Source organism: Rana temporaria, chromosome 9 (assembly GCF_905171775.1).
Source record: "Rana temporaria chromosome 9, aRanTem1.1, whole genome shotgun sequence".
NCBI classification, from domain to species: Eukaryota; Metazoa; Chordata; class Amphibia; order Anura; family Ranidae; genus Rana; species Rana temporaria.
This window is the reverse complement of record NC_053497.1, coordinates 54765838-54783514: the sequence shown is the minus strand read 5'-3', so window position 1 is coordinate 54783514 and position 17677 is coordinate 54765838. Positions and strand designations below refer to the sequence as shown.

Genomic DNA, 17677 nt, shown 5'->3' with positions numbered 1-17677 from the left:
GTCAGTGGATGTCAAAATACAATTGATGGCTGGTGATTCTCCATCCATGTTAGCCTAACATTTGCACTTTAAGGGCCAGATTCACGTAGAATCGTGGCGGCGTAACGTATCCTAGATACGTTACACCGCCGCAATTTTTCATCGCAAGTGCCTGATTCACCAAGCACTTGCGATGAAATCTACGCCGGCGGCCTCCGGCGCAAGGCGGGCCAATTTAAATGGGCGTGTGCCATTTAAATTAGGCGCGCTCCCGCGCCGGACCTACTGCGCATGCTCCGTTTCTTAACTCCCGCCGTGCTTTGCGCGCCGTGACATCATTTTTTTGAACGGCGACGCGCGTAGCGTACTTCCGTATTCCCGGACGGCTTACGCAAACGACGTTAAATTTTTAATTTCGACGCGGGAACGACGGCCATACTTTAGACAGCAATACGCTTGCTGACTAAAGTTAGCGACGGGAAACTAGACTAGCGGCGACGTAGCGAACGCGAAAATCCGTCGTGGATCCGCCGTAACTCCTAATTTGCATACCCGACGCTGGTCTACGACGCAAACTCCCCCCAGCGGCGGCCGCGGTACTGCATCCTAAGATCCGACAGTGTAAAACAATTACACCTGTCGGATCTTAGGGATATCTATGCGTAACTGATTCTATGAATCAGTCGCATAGATAGAAACAGAGATACGACGGCGTATCTCATTTGTGAATCTGGCCCTAAGATTCTAGCATAGAATTTTTTTTGTCAGCGTAGGTGCACTGTAAGAGCCATCCTAATGGAATGTGCCCATCTACCACACATTGGTAATATTAATACCGTTCAGATTTGTGATCAGCCATGTTCATGTTGTCTGTAGAAAGGTGGAATTCAGATATTCGTATCTTCTCTTCCCTTTTGGCATAGATAGAATAGTAGACATAGAACTTTCCATTGTGCCGGAAATCAGGGTGCATGGCAATTCCCAGGAAACCCCTCTCATCTCCTGCCCATGGAGAGGTAAGTACAGCCTTGGAGACATTAAGAAATGGCTTGTCCACTCGTGAACCATTGGGGAGATAGACCCACACATATCCTATCTGCTCAGCTATGAAAAAGCGGTGGGTTCCATCATTGGCATGGACCATAGCTACTGGATTACGCAGTTCATTGGCAATCTCTTGTAAACACAGCTGGAGACATCCCTCATCGTCTGCTTTTACTTCACCAAGACCACTATTGAGTTCTGCATTGGTAAGGACATTGGGGTAGCAATAGTTTACATCATCCAGTGTGAGATAACGGCAAAACTTGACCACATCACTTTCTTTTTCTGAAAGGTCTCTGTCTACGATCAGACTGAGAGTGGACCGACACCGGAACCAGAACTCTGTACAGAAGTTACCACAGAGGCCTGGGAGTTCACGAAGAGGTGTGTTGGCATCTTCTGCATCGTATAAATGAGCTGCGTATGGTGAGCACTCCTAATAAAAGAAAAATTATGTTAATAGCAAGATAAAAAAAAAGCACAATTTGCTGCAGTAGTAGTGAGTTGTTGTTTTTTTGGGATGCTTAATAAGGGGACACAGAACCTGTTAAGAAACTACAAGTCCCAACATGACAAGGGATTATTTCCCAAATGTCCCATGCTCACTATATGGAGCTTAGTGTAACTAAAGGCAAAACTTTTTTCCCCTTGTTTACCTTTATCATTGAAAGTAAAAAAAAAAAAAAATATCACATTTTGGGTTGACATCCGAACACCAATGCCCTGTACACACGCTCGGGATTTCCGACGGGAAAAAGTTTGTCAGGAATCCCGACGAGAAAAAAAAAAAAAAAAAAAAGAAGAAGAGGTTCTCTTTTTTTTGCCGGCAGGTTTGGCAGTTATCCCATTGGAAAAACCGCAAGGGAGCACACACACGCCCGGGATTCCCGGCCAAAAGCTCTCTTCGCAGTTTTGCCATCGGAAAACCTGGTCATGTGTACGAGGCTTTAGAGGAGAATTCCTCCAATGGGGGCACTAGTTGTCGTGACCCTGGTGACACACCAGGATTTCCTCGCTTTGGGGGATTTTCCTCTCACTTCCTATTTTAGCAATGGGACAGGAAGTGAAGGTAAATTTTCCCAACAGGACACAGATGGAGGGAAAAAAAAAACGGTCAGGGGCTATAACTGTACTTTACGCTATCCAAAATGTAAAACAAAAAGATGTTGCTTTTTTACACATTCTCTTTTATTTTTTGGATCCCCTTAATGATTCAGCTTATTTGGTTGAATTATAGAATATTTTAACAAATAAAGCAGGGAGCGCACAGACAGCGCACAATCTCTATCACCTGCCATTGTACTCATTGTTCTAAACTAATTAAAAGGTGACATCCTAGAAAGTATTATAGATTGCTGCCCTACAGTAAACCTTTCATAACCCTGGCAAGGGTTATGAAAGGTGAGGTTATATATCATGTGGAGAGGTTATCTTGAGTGAAAAAATCTCAAGTAATGAGTAGATCCAGAGCAGGAGCGGACTGACAACTCATGGGGCCCCCAGGCTTACAGATGGCCACCACGCATGTCAGTTTCGGACATATCAGGGACAGATGTAAAAAAAAAAAAAAACTGATTTTTACATACTGTCCCTGGTTTTACTGAGCCTGGCAACCCTGATGGGGCCTCCTAGTGGCATGGGGCCCTCGGGCAATGCCCGAGTGACTCAATGGTCAGTCCGCCCCTGATCCAGAGCTATAGTTAGCTGAAGTTATATGCAGATCTGAACTTTTCCTATAAAATGTTGATCTTGGTCCATCCACTTCCACCCCCAAGCCTCGCCATTTCTTACCCTTGTGAGGGACAGGCTGGCTGAGAGGAGAGTAGGAAAGGCATAAGGTAGCCATGGTTCCCAGACTTTCAGGAAGCTAGCATGCGTATCATTGCGAATGCTAGACATCTGTTCATTGAGCATCAACCCAGTCATTCTATCTCTTACCCCCTGGAAGGGAGCAGATGGTTTCCTCCAAGCTTGGGCAATCTTTCTTTTGTCTGACAAATATAGATAGGAAGTGAGTTTCCGCTGGTAAGCGAACAGGCCCGGAATTGGGTAATGTAGTAGGGCAAACTTGGCTTCTCTTTGTATAGGGAGGTGCAATAAAGTGAATAGTAGGCCAAAAACTCGAGACCAAAAACAAATTAGTCTAGGGCACATCCACCATATGTGAAGGACATTACCCCTAAAGCCATAGCCCCGAATGCAATGGTCACTGTAGGGTCGATTGGCATGGGCAATACGGGCAGGGACCCAATACCAATGGAGAAGCACCATATAAGCCGCCTCTAAGGTGGCTGTGTTAAATGAGCATTTGGCCACAGAAGACCAAGCACCGCTCCACTCTGCCAAGTCTATCTCAGTTGCCAGGTCTCGTTCCCACTGAGCTACATAGGTGAGAGGGGTAGAAAAATGGTTTATTTTCTGTTTAAACCTACTCTGATTGTAGGATACTTTAAGCGTATCACCCCACCACCAGACTCATGTTCTCCCTGCTCTAACCATTCTGCCCGATACAGTTTCTTTGCATTGTTTGCTGTTTTTTCATTCACTCTGATTTGTACAAGAAAGAAGCAAACAAATGCCCCTGCACACACACCCAAAGGGCTAATTTACACTGGCACTGGAAACTGAAGAGTGATCTGCACATGCTCAATTTTTCCACAACGTTTTTAAGGTTGTAAAAAATGGTCGTGTGTGGGCTTAAACTACGTGAAAAAAACGCGCATGCTCAGAAGCAATCTATGAGACGGGAGCGCTCGTTCTGGTAAAACTAGTGTTCGTAATGGAGTAAGCACATTCAGTAACAGACTGAAAAGCGCAAATCGTCTTTTACTAACACAAAATCAGCTAAAGCAGCCCAAAGGGTGGCACCATCCGCATGGAACTTCCCCTTTATAGTGCCGTCGTATGTGTTGTACGTCACCACGCTTTGCTAGAGCATTTTTTTTTCACGATCGTGTGTAGGCAAGGCCGTTTTAATGATCGGGTGGAAAAAAAAACGTTGTTTTTTCTAGACCCTTAAAAATGTCTTTTTTTTTACAACATGAAAAACGGTCGTGTGTACGCGCCCTTAGTAGAAAACCTGTTAAAGTCTGCAAAAGACTTAAGATTGGGGCAGAGGTTCACTTTCCAGAAGGACAACAACATACAGCCAGAGCTACAATGGAATGGTTTAGATCAAAGCATATTCATGTGTTAGAATTGCCCAGTCAAAGTCCAGAGCTAAATCCAATTGAGAATCTGTGGCAGGACTTGACAATTGCTTCACTTCAACTTCAAGTTCTTTAGCCCCTTGAGCTCCCAGTCTCTCACTGGACCCTATAATTCACTGACTGGATACCTTGAGCTCCTCAAAGCTTTGCAGTGGTATCTCCTTCAAGCATCACCCACGCTTCCCTGCTGGGTCCCTAGCTTGGTACTCCAGATACTTCTCAAGCTTCACCCCTGCTAACCAGCTCAGTCCCTGACTTGACTCACAAGGCTGCTCTGCAAGTGTCACCTCCACCGATTGGGTCCCTGACTTGATCACAACCTGAAGTTTCCTGATTCTCCACCGTGGCTGTTCAGTGAGAATGCTGCTCCAGTACTTTCTTCAGTTACTCACTGTTGTCCCTGGTAAAGGTTCTCTGGCTGGCAGAACCATCACTTCTGGTTGAACTGCAACAGTCCCAACCCTGTGCTGCCCTCTTACTTCTGGATAGGCCCTCACACAGCCTGGCAGCCAGATGTCCCCAGGATAGACCCAATCTCTGGCCTAGCAGCCCGGAGCATACGACACACGTCCACCCAGCCAGCCGTCCTGGCGGCACAGAACATCAATCATCTGACTCTACCCGAATATATAGTCTCTCCCAGCAGGCCAAGGGATTCAAGAAAACCCTTGCTCATTGGCTGAGATACCCCACATACACATAACCTGACCTTGAGTTGTCCTTCTCATATCTAGTACCACTAAGTGCCCGGCCACCTAGTGGTAAAAGAGAAAAGCACAACAAGGCCAAACTTAGGGAGAAATCAATGGATCTCTAACAATTGACCAGGGTAACTGCTCCTGGCAAATAAATTTGTAGGAGCATCCCCCAGGGTGCTACATAAGTAATTGTTTCTCCTTTACTGATGTGCACTGATGAGGCTGCACTGATGGGCACTGATATGTGGCACCGTCAGACAACACTGATGGGCACTGTCAGGGCTGCACTGATAATTAGGACACTGATGATCAGTGCCCAAATTATCAGTGTAGATGTCCCCTGAGTGGATTTTTCAGTTATCGTCTCTCCTGTCACACTGTCAGAGTGAGGAGAGTATTGCAGATAACTGGTAAATCCTGTTTGCCATGTGAGAAGCTGTGTCCAATCACAGTGTAAAGTGCTGCTGTGATTGGCTCTGTATCCCAATCTGTGATCGGCTCTGTATCCCAATCTGTGATCAGCTGTGTCCAGCAATGTGTGACCGGTGATTCATCTATAGTGCGGTCATGAAGGGGTTAGGAACATTTGGGGGATACTGTGATGAGTGATGGCCACTAAAGGGGGTCAAACTGCCTTCTTGTGAAGTAAAATTTCCTTTTAAAATATGCAATCTATAAGTCTAGGTTCACACTAGAGCTTCTTCAAGCCTTGTTAGGGCCTTATACACACCGGGATGCTTCTTAAACACTTTTCTCCTGGCAGGAGAAAACAGCTGCAAAAAAGCTCATAAGCAGCATTTTTTCAAGTGCTTGGGCATTTATTAACATTCATTTATTCTGTCCACTAAAATATAAAAACACTTGAGCGCTAAAAGCGCACGTGTTTAGGCATGCCAGGCGTATTTTCTCTGCCAAAAAGTTCCTCTCATAAAGTAATGCTTTCTGTGTTCCGACTCTAAACTCCTGTAAACACCAATAGCATGCATAGACACATGGGTTAACATAGGAGGGAAGTTTAGGGGCAGAGGAAAAAAAGCTAAGACACCTGGAAAAGCAGCGTTTTTTAGCTCAAGTGTGCATGAGACCTAAAGCTCTTTTTTTTTAGGCGTGTTTGGGAATTTACAGGTTTGAGTGTTATTGTTTTGGCTAATGTAATGCCGCGTACACACGATCGGTTCGTCTGATGAACCGATCGTGTGTGGGCCCCATTGAAGTCTAAAGGGACCAGCAACACACGACTCAGGCGTCACAACACTCAGATGTGAAGAGGCACAATAGGATGCAGTAGTAATCCTTTTTATGAAGTGTTAAGGCACTTCTACAAAAGCGCATTAAATCTCTCAGGTGTGAAATGACCTGTAGTCCTTTTTATTATAGCAGAAAAATTCTACAAGACACTGCTGGGATTATCAATAGCAGATTCAACTGTGATGTCTAACACTGCTCTGACAGAATGTCATCTACAGCTCCATTGTTTGCAGTTGCTGGAGGTACAGGCAAACATGGAGGAGATGATGGAGACCATGTGTTCTGTTTGTTTCTCTGTCAGTGGTATATAAACACTTGTCACTGGTGGCTTTCCCTGCAGGGGTCTCACGTTTTCCCCCTTCTTCACCCAGATCTATGGTCTCCAGGCCCTGCGTGTATATATTTGGCTTCCAGACATAGCTCTCTTCTCATCCTCTCACAAGGGGTTTCCGTAAAGACCACAATGGGGCCTTGTGCTGCTTCCTCTCATACATGCAGAAAGTTCCCTGTCCGGATGCCAGCTGTAATATTAACCTTACAATCCACTCGGCCCGTCTCTGAAGCACAGGAGACACAAGTGGAAAACTGGGGCATCTCATTAATTATCAGGCAACCTATGACGGAGGTCAGCAACAAGTTACCACATTATACGGAGCATCCATTTTAAACAGCTGAAACACCATCCAAACCAAAGAGAGACAGGAAGGAGATGGGGAGCCTAGGGAGCGCAGGAGGGGACGGAGGTGACACAGGAGGGATGAAAGCCAGAGGCTGGCAGAGGAAGAAGGAACAGGAGCAGGCCACCTCATCTTTAAAACGGAACATATTAATTACACAGGTTCTGTGGCCGATTAAGGTGGTAATTAACCCTTTCATGACTAAGCCTATTTCTGACATTTGGTGCTTACAAGTTAAAATCCATATTTTTTTTGCTATAAAATTACTTAGGACCCCCAAATATATATATATATATATATATATATATATATATATATATATATATATATATATATACAGAGCTTTTTTTCTCAGAAAATAGGTGCAGGAACTCAACCACGACCCTCGTCAGATTTCACAAACAGTAGAAGGGTCTTAAAGGGGCATTAAATACCAGGGTTGCATTACATACAGACTGCAGAGTTCAGGGGGATTACACGCAGAGTGCAGAGCTGTCACTTGTAAACAAAGAAACCAGACTTCTGTGTTTACAAGTGATTGCAGTGAGCAGGCACCAAAGGGTCTGAGCCAAAGGTGGTGGAACTGAGTTCCCCCAAGTTCCCCCTGAAAAAAAGCCCTATATATATATATTTTTTAGCAGAGAATCTAGAGAAAAAAATGGCGATTGTTGCAATATTTTATGTCACACAGTATTTCTGCAGCAGTGTTTTAAATGCAACTTTTTGGGGGAAAAAAGACACTTTCATGAATAAAATAAAACAAAAAAGTAAAGTTAGCCCAATTTTTTTGTATATTGTGAAAGATGATGTTACGCCTAGTAAATAGATACCAAACATGTCACGCTTTATAATAGCATTAATGGAATGGTGACAAACTACGGTACCTAAAAAATCTCCATAGGCGATGCTTTCATTTTTTTTTTTACGGTTACCAGGTTAGAGTTGCAGAGGAGATCTAGTGCTAGAATTATTGCTCTTGCTCTGGCGGTCGCGGCAATACCTCACATGTGTGATTTGAACACCATTTACATATGCGGGCGCGACTTCCGTATGCGTTTTCTTTGCTGCGCGAGCTCGTGGGGACAGGGGCTTTAAAAATGTATTAATTTTTTCTCATTTCTTATTATGTTATATTTAAAGAAATAATAATTTGATCACTTTTATTGCTGTCACAAGGATTGTAAACATCCCTTGTGACAGTAATAGGTGGTGACAGGTACTCTTTATGGAGAGATGGGGAGTCTAAAAGACACCAAATCCCTCCTTTACACTTCAAAGTATTCAGATCGCCGAAGACTGCGATTCTGAATACTGTATATATTTTTTAATCCGGCGCCATTGGCAGCGGAGTAAACCGGAAGTGACGTTGTGACGTCGCTTCCGTGTTCACATTCAGGAGACTGGAATGAAGCCGTTTACGGCTTTGTTCCTGTCTGTCAGTAGGCACATGAAGTGTCAGATCGCGGATCGGGTCTCCCGGTGGGACGGGAGGCCCGGTCAGAGCGGCGGGAGGGGGGGGGGATGTCCCCTCCCGCCCCCCTCGGCATAACAACCAAACAGCTTTTAGCCACATTGGTTGTTATGCCTGGAAAGCCAACCGCTGGCTCTAAACAACGGTACCTGCAGCTGCGGGCATCATCCCGGTATAACCCTCGAAAGCTGAGGATGCGTATATGCATACGCTCGGAGGGAAGGGGTTAAACTCAGTTGGTGTCTTATCTGCATTAAATTAGCCCCAGAACCTGTGTAATTTATATGTTTTAGGGTTTAAAGGGATGAGGTGTCAACCAGGAGGGAGAGGCATAGTGTTGTGAAAAAGAAAACTGACAGGCTCTTATCATGCCAAGCCAGTCAGTGATTGAGGAGTATCCACCCTCAATATCGGTTATTGAGGAACTACATGTCCAATCATGCCCTTGACCATAGCTGCTGAGATATTACGAGTTTCATTAGGGCATTTGTCAGAAGCTAACTGACAAGGCATGATGTGACTTATAGTTCACCAACAGCGGAAAAAAAAGGTCACCTTTGCAGAAATTAGAAATGAAGGGCTCATGCATATGAACATAAATACAGGTGTATGACCATACAACATAAAATACCACAGTGCCCAGGAGCTCTATCTGCGGCATTTATATGCCCATATTACAAAAAACATTTTATGTCCATATAAAAACAATGGTGGCGCTTGCAATTACATGCGCATGGAAGACGTACATACATGTGCATGCATAAGCATGAGCTCTGGAGTTTACATGATATATAGAACAGCTTTACTGGCTGCAAAACTATTCTAGGTGAGTAGCTCAGAAAGCACTGGAGCCAGAAGCAGCCATAAAAGTAGCATTTTCAGGAGGGAAGTCATAAATGGCTGCCCCTGGATTTTCTCCCATTACAGTGAAGTATATATATATATATATATATATATATATATATATATATATATATATATATATATATATATAACCATAGATGATATCCCTCTCATTGAAATATTACCTCTCCATTCCTGTTCTGGTGGCAACTCAAAACATTGGATTGACCTAGGCTTTAATTCCCAGTGACAGCGATCAGAATAATTAGAAACAGCGAATCTCCCTAATGGGGACACAGACAGCAATAGAGACCAGAAAACTATACTTTGAATATAAATACACAGAACCCCTCATCCTCAGCACACACACACCTTGCAAACACTGAAGACAACTTAAAGCGGAGGTTCACCCTAAAAAACAAGTTTCTACCATGAAATCCAGCATACTAGCGTGAGCTACAGTATGCCTTTATTTATTTTTTTGCGCCGTACTCACAGTTTATCCCGTAGTTAAGTTTCAGACTCCCCGCGGGGGAATGGGCGTTCCTATGCAGAGGGGAACATGATTGACGGCCGGCTATGGCGCGTCACGCTTCCCGAAAATAGCCGGAGTAGGACTCGGCTCTTCACGGCGCTATACGGCGCCTGCGCACAGACTAGGAGCTGACTGCGCAGGCGCCATGAAGAGCCAAGTCCTATTTCGGCTATTTTCGGGAAGCGTGACGCGCCATAGCCGGCAGTCAATCATGTTCCCCTCTGCATAGAAACGCCTACTCCTCGCGGGGAGTCTGAAACTTAACTACGGGATTAAACTGTGAGTATGGCGCAAAAAAATAAAATAAAGGCATACTGTACTTTGATAATTAAAAGTAATTGTACATAGGTATAAACATAGGTTTATACTTACCTGCTCCCGGCCCCAACCACCTCTTTTCAGGTCCCCTACTGGCAGGCCTGGTTCATCCCTACTGCTGAGTTCCCCCATAGAAGGCTGCTTTCTAGGGGGGCACTTGTGCAGGTCGCTTCTGAGCCTTGTTGTCTGTGTCCATTGACACAGACCTGCCCCCCACTCCCTTGTCACTTGCTTTGATTGACAGCACTGGGAGCCAATGGCTCCTCCTGCCTCAGCAAAGCCAGAGAGACCAGGAAGGGAAAGAAGAGCTGCAGACAGGTACAGCGCTGGATCGAATGAGGACTCAGGTAAGTATAAGGGGGGTGAAAGGGGATAGTGATACTAATGTCCAAACATTTGTTTATCTTAAAGTAGATGTAAACCCAATTCATGAAATTTGAGCTCGGCACATATCTGCAGTATTTTGTTATCTCTCTTCAAAGAGCCAGGTCCCTTAGCTCTCTGCTGACCCATTCCTCGGTTATCAGCCTGATAACTCCTGACAAATTCTCTGACACTTTAAATAAAAGCAGCCTGAAATTTCTGCCCGGGAGGTTGCTAAAATAGATTAACAGGGAGCTGGCCCTGTTACAAAACACCTCCGAGTCGCTGCCTATGATGAGAGGGGGTGTGTGCCTTTCCTCCAATTAGCAATGTTAGCTATCTTGGCTGTATGCCCAGACATTACTCTGTTTTTAACAGGAAGAGAAAATCTCCTAACACGATCTGAACTTTCTAAACAGTATATGAATGTGAAGACAACAGATATACATGTAAAACCTTTGTAGGGAGATTTGGTTCATCCCCGTTTATCAACTGAGGCTGTTCACTTCACTGGGTGTATGGAGGGTTTACATCCACTTTAATGCATTTTTCTTGCCTAGTAACTAACTTTCTATTGGCTATAAATAATAAGAAGTTAAAGTGGTTCTAAAGCCTCACGTTTTTTTAACTTAATGCATTCTATGCAGTAAGGCAAAAAACCTTCTGTGTCATAGACTCGCCCCCTCACCCCACTTAGATACCTGAACCCCATCACAATCCAGCACTGTGCATGAGAGCTGCGGCTTTCATGGCTTTGTCCGCCCAAATTTGTGCCCATGTGGAAATCCTATTGGTGGCACTAGCAAGAAAGGAGGAGCCAAGAGCACAGCAGGGGACCCAAGAAGCAAAGGATTTGGGCCAATCTGTGCAATGCTATACAGGCAAGTATAGACATGTTTGTTATTTAAAAATAAAAAATCCTTTACAACCACTTTAAGGCTCAACCTTTGAAATGTGCATAAAAATGGCAGGATAAATGCACAAAAAAAACAAGCCAGAAAAAAGACCAAAGATGCTCAGCTCATGTGAAAATAGAGCCCAGCACTAGGAGTTTTCTAGCAGTAGAGTGTAATTACAACCTTATTATTTCAGTGATGTTCCTATACTCACTACTAGTCAAAGGTTGGATCAAGTCATACTGCCTAACTGCTCTGCAGAAATGTGTAGTCAGGGACGCTGCCCCCCTAATCTATGTGCCCGGCCCCTAATCTACATGCAAGGCGCAAGATGCATGGATTCCAATGGTTTTTTTTTCCAGAAGCACATGATTAGAGCCTGAGCCGTGGCACAATAGAAAATTAATATTCGCTATTGTCTTCCTGATTCTCCTCCCAGCCAATTGGGAAGCAGGTCGTGAGACCTGTCACCCAATTGGCCGAGAGGAAAGGCGATCCTACTGGCCCCCTAGGAGATGGGAGGGAATGCACCGTGGAAGCCGCTGTGATGCAGAGGAGGATGAGACACCGCGGAATCCGCCGCCCGGAGGAAGTGCTGCCCGCGACCTAGATGGTATAAGTGCAGGGCTGGTGACCCGATCGCGGGGGGTTGGGGGTGGGGTAGCTCTGCATTGTTTGCCGCCCTGCCCAAAAAAGGTGACCTGGTTGTGCAGCCTGTCTAGATTGCCTGTATCAAGGAAAAGGGTGAACAGAGTTACACACCTTTTGGAAGGTAAGACAATTCATATATGAATATGAACGGTGTATTTAGCTATCTGCAAGTTAAACTTTAGTTATTATGGAATGTGACATTAACATGTATACAGACATGAAATCAAGAGAAAAAACTCACTAGGAAGCCAGCCTACTAAAACAAAGATGTAGCGTACCACAAGCGTCAGGTTTCCCCTCATACAGTTCTACATCTCTCATAAGTGTCTTCTATTACAGGATTACAGGATGATGTAAGGACAGCATGGCGACTAAGGGGCCAACACTCTTGCCATGCCAGACATCTCATGCCTCGTACACACGATCGGTTTTCCCCGGCGGTCAAAAGTCTGCCGGGAAAACCGAGAACCTGCTCGGTTGCTTTTTCCCCGTGTACACACGGCCGGCTTTCCAGACAAGAAAACTGCCATGACAGCTTTGGTCGGGAAAACCGGCCGTGTGTATGCTCCACCGCAGTGTTTCCCATAGGAAAACTGCAGAGAAGTTCTAATTTTTTTGCTCGCAGTTTTCCTGCCTGGAAAACTGCTATGGAGCATACACACGGCTGGTTTTCCCGACCAAAAGCAAACATGGCAGTTTTTCCGTCGGGAAAACCGATCGTGTGTACGAGGCATTAGGGTTGAGTTACAAAAGATGCTGAACAGAGTTAATGGTGTGCTTTGATTTCCCACTAGAGCCTGTTTAAAGGTAAATTCGAATAATTCTAAACTGGCCTGTGGGTGGTTGTGGTAGGGACACGGACTAATCTTCTTTGGAGACAAATTTAATGTGACTTGTTTAATTTCTCTGGAATCAGTTTTGGATCCAAATAAATGAGCAAAATGCTCAAAACACAGGTTTATGTTTGTGAAAATATGAAGTTTTCACCAACTCTTTTGGCATACCAATGCAAAGAAACAGCTGAATATCCTGGAACATAGATCTTTGTCACCATATTTCAGGTAAGGTTTAGTACCATTTGCTTTTTAGGACCTACCTTAAAGCTGGATTTTACCGCGAAAAAAAAATGTTAACATTAGATTCATGCTCATTTTGTCAAGGGGAATCGGGTAGTTTTTTTTAAAAACTAAGCAGTACTTACCGTTTTAGAGAGCGATCTTCTCCGCCGCTTCCGGGTATGGTCTTCGGGACTGGGCGTTCCCATTTGATTGACAGTCTTCCGACGGTCGCATACATCGCGTCACGAGTAGCCGAAAGAAGCCGAACGTCGGTGCGGCTCTATACGGCGCCTGCGCACCGACGTTCGGCTACTTTCGGAAAATCGTGACGCGATAGATGCGACCGTCGGAAGCCTGTCGGAAGCCTGTCAATCAAGTAGGAACGCCCAGTCCCGCAGCCCATACCCGGAAGCGGCGGAGAAGATCGCTCTCTAAAACGGTAAGTACTGCTTCGTTTTTAAAAAAACTACCCGATTCCCCTTGACAAAATGAGCATCAATCTAATGTTAAAAATTAACATTTCCGGGTGAACCTTCACTTTAAGAACTTCATGAAGATTTTGTTGGATAATATAAAAATTAAACTAGACTTTTTATTAATGTGTGACTATGTTTCATACCATTCCATTCATATATCTGTGTAGCCTTTTTCCTGTTCTTTTTTCTTTTGTTCCTGTATTCTCCTTGATTGTATTTTAAATATTAAAATCTAGACCATTTCCTTCAGGACATTGCCAGATCATGCAACTTTGGCATTACAAGTCAATATCACACCCTGGACATCTACATCTCTGTAGAAAGTGTTGGGTGGTGTAGGTGTGAAGTTTATGTCTTGAACTATTTTTGAAAGAACTTCTTGTGTCCTGTAAAGTAGTTATAGAACCTCACATATCATTTAACATCAACCCTTCTCAACCATCTCAACCATGGTCCCATGGAACCCTACAGTTCCTTCCAAGGTTGGTAGGGGTTCCTCGCGCAAAGGAGAATTTATGTTCAACTTAATCAGACCACCAGTGCCAGAGGGCCATTTCCCAATGTGCAACAAATTAAGAGGTTTCGGCCCAGATTCACGTAAAATGGCGCATCTTTGTACGGGCGTAACGTATCCTAATTACGTTACGCCTCCGCAACTTTTACAGGCAAGTGCCGTATTCTCAAACGAAAGATGCGGCGGCGTAGCGTAAATAGGCCGACGTAAGCCCGCCTAATTCAAATGTGGTAGATGTGGGCGTGTGTTATGTAAATTTTATGTGACCCCACGTAAATGACGCTTTTTAAATTTACGCTGTCCGTGAAAGTATCCCAGTGCGCATGCTCCAAATTAACCCGCAAGAAGCCAATGCTTTCGACGTGAACGTAAATGACGCCCAGCCCTATTCGAGAACGACTTATGCAAACAACGTAAAATTTTAAAAATTCGACGCGGGAACGATGTCCATACTTAACATTGGTACGCCTCATGTACGCCTCATATAGCAGGGGTAACTTTACGCCAGGAAAAGCCTAATGTAAACGGCGTATCTGTACTGCGTCGGCCGGGCGTACGTTCGTGAATTCGCGTATCTAGCTGATTTACATATTTCTAGGCGTAAATCAGCGTACACGCCCTTAGCGTTTCTCCTTTGAGAATCTGGGCCTTCATCTATACCATGGGTCTCAAACTGGCGGCCCTCCAGCTGTTGTTAAACTACAAGTCCCATCATGCCTCTGCTTGTGGGAGTCATGCTTGTAACTGTCAGCCTTGCAATGCCTCATGGGACTTGTAGTTTCGCAACAGCTGGAGGGCCGGGAGTTTGAGACCCCTGATCTATACTAACCATAAAATGTTATTGCAATCCACAATTTTCACTATCTTTGTTTTTTGTTTTTATATAAAATGTATTGCTGAAAATTATTTTGTCATATACAGCAGGTAGGTGCTAAAAAATGTTCTGCTCCATGTGTGAAATACTCTAGGCATGTCAAATTCTTTATTATTTAAAAATAAAACTTTTGTATAATCTTCTGAGCATGCTAAAGTGCCATAAGCTCTAGGTCAGGGGTGCCCAATCTTTTGAAGAGTGAGGGCCACCTATTCGACTTGGTAACCAATCACGGGTCACGATGAGCGGAGAAGGTGGATGGCATGTCCGTGTCTGCTCTGCATATGCAGAGTGGACATGGACACAGCCCACTATACTCTTTATGTCGGTTTATGTCTGCCACTACTTAGAGGTGAATGGAGGGTCCAATTGGTCAGACTGTCGGACTGACCATGTGAAAGTGGCCCAAGGCTGCTTTCACACTGATGCGCCGCGGGTGCAGCACAGTGTACCTTTGGCTTTCCTACACTTTGCAATAGACTTCTATTATATTCTGCAGGTTTGGTGCACTTTCAGAAAGCTCACCAAACTCACAGGTAATAACAGAAGTCTATGGCTCAGTGCAGGGAACCCGAAGGAAAACTGCTCTGCACCTGCGGATCAGTTTAAAAGCAGCCAAGTAACCACTGCAGAACAGATTATGCCCATATATACACTGTGATTTTAGAAATAAACTGACCTTTAATAACAGTAGTCTATTCTTTTCCATCCCAGAGCAGGAGGTCGCGGGCCACATCAGAGGGCTCTGCGGGCCACAACAGAGGGCTCCGCGGGTCACATCAGAGGGCTCCGCGGGCCACATCAGAGGGCTCCGCGGGCCACATCAGAGGGCTCCACGGGCCACTGGTTGGGCACCCCTGCTCTAGGTCTATATATTTTTTGTAGAGTTTCTCAGAAACCTTACAATTATTTCAAGGGTTCCTCATCAGTAGAAAGGTTTGAGAAAATCTGTGTTACATAATACTACAGATAGTTGCATAGGTGATGGATGCAAACATTTATGCCTTGCTAAATATGGAAAATAACAGAGGTTATACAGTATAAACTATATGAAATGACAGGACGGGTTCAATACCTGGCACAGGATGTTCCGTATGTACTCTCCACAGACGGTGACACCGGTGCTGTCCAAGAATTCTGTGATGTATCGGAACTTGTCAGCGATGGCTCTGTCCTGGGCTGTGTCGCAGCATCCAAATGTTGAATAAGTCGTACAAAAGGTCAGGGGTTTCAAGGGTTGAAAGGGTGGTTTATAATCCAAGCACTGTGGGTGTCCTATCACAACACAGGTGTGAAGGACTAAGAGAAGCCACAGGCCAAGCATGGGATGGATTGTCATGGAGGCAAAGTGGAGGATTCTGGGAAGGATGCAGAACTTTTCTGTGCTGGAGTCTATACGCTTGTCCTTTTTTTTCTTATCTTTGTTGCATTGTTCTTTGTTACTCCAACGTGTTACTAATTTTCTTCTCCATTCCTTATTGTCTAAATTTGGCTTTCTCTGGTATTGTTCGAGACTCTTGCTTCCCCTTCTTCTTTGATTGGATCTTATTACGAGTCAGTGCTTTTGTACCCAGGCTCTAATCAGTGACTCACCTCTCCTCATATCCTGTCATCTTCATTCATTCTCTCCTCCTCTTCTTTAAAGGGTGTAATCTCTCCCCATATTTCTTCTTCCAGTGATAGTGACGTTTCCAGCTTTCTCACATTTGCCCGTCAGCTGTTTAGCAATATCTTTGATATATTTTTTTTTTTAGTTTTGTAATCCTCAGTGACTGTGTGTGCTTGTCTTCCTCCAGACACAGCTGCTGAATCTGATCCACATACAGCGTAGTCTCCCCCCTCCTTCTTTTCCTCCTCTCTAATCCAGCCCAAATTGTCGCTCATCACCCTCCAAACTTACATCCCATCCCTGTCCGGGCACCTCAAAGAACCACGCTGTTCTGCATGTAGACATAATACTTGTTCTTTCTTAGCAAGTTACTAGAATTGCATTTCTTATGTTACAAATTTTGAATTAAAGATATCCACTACAAGAACATCTATTAGCTTGGAAAATGAAGCTTGTGTAAACGAGCCCTAAAACTGTCCATTACTACCATTTAAACAATGGTGGTAAAAGATAAAACATTTAGGGGGGAAATAAAGCAGTTACAACACTTTTCTGGATGTATGGCCCCCTTAAAATGATATGCATCTAACTAAAACCACAAAAAAAGGGTTTCAAACCCAAAAAAAAAAAAAGGGGTTTCAAACCAAAAAAAAAAAAAAGGGTTTCAAAAATAAAATTACTGTCAGTTCATGGATAAAGAAACCGGTGGTAATTAAAACCAACTCTAATGCCCCGTACACACAATCGGAAATTCCGACAGCAAAAGTCCGATGTAAACTTTTGAACAGAAATTCCGAACGTGTGTATGCTCCATCAGACTTTTGCTGTCGGAATTTCTGCCAACAAAAGACTGAGAGCTGGTTCTCAAATTTTCCGACGGAAAAAATTACGTCTGTATCACTTCCGATGCACATACCGTATTTATCGCGGTATAACGCGCTCCCGCGTATACCACGCACCCCCAAAGTGGCCCGAATTCCTGTGGAAAAAAAGTTTTTTTGTACTTACAGTTTTGGTGTCTTGCGCTGCGTTCATCGGCGGCCTCGTCGGGTCCGGCGTCCTTCTGCGGCTTCGGGTGTCGTCTTCGGCGGGTCCGGCGTCCGTCTTCGGCGGGTCCGGCGTCCGTCTTCGGCGGGTCCGGCGTCCTCGCCGCTCGTTTCCCGCCACGAGTTTTGAATACTGCGCCGGCATATACCGAGCGCAGTACACTCGTG

At 44.6% G+C, this 17677-nt stretch overlaps 1 protein-coding gene across 1 annotated transcript in view; it reads right to left on the bottom strand.

The window, feature by feature from the left end:
• Window positions 1-16911, bottom strand: part of LOC120913536 (HHIP-like protein 1) — a 52725-nt gene extending 35814 nt beyond the window's left edge. The window contains exons 1-2 of the mRNA XM_040323523.1: window positions 15930-16911; window positions 816-1459 (exon numbers count right to left, since the gene is read on the bottom strand). Of these exons, the coding sequence (XP_040179457.1) occupies window positions 816-1459; window positions 15930-16193 (908 nt within the window). The 5' untranslated portion in view covers window positions 16194-16911. The remainder of the gene's footprint in view (window positions 1-815; window positions 1460-15929) is intronic.
• Between the last annotated feature and the right edge of the window lie 766 nt (window positions 16912-17677).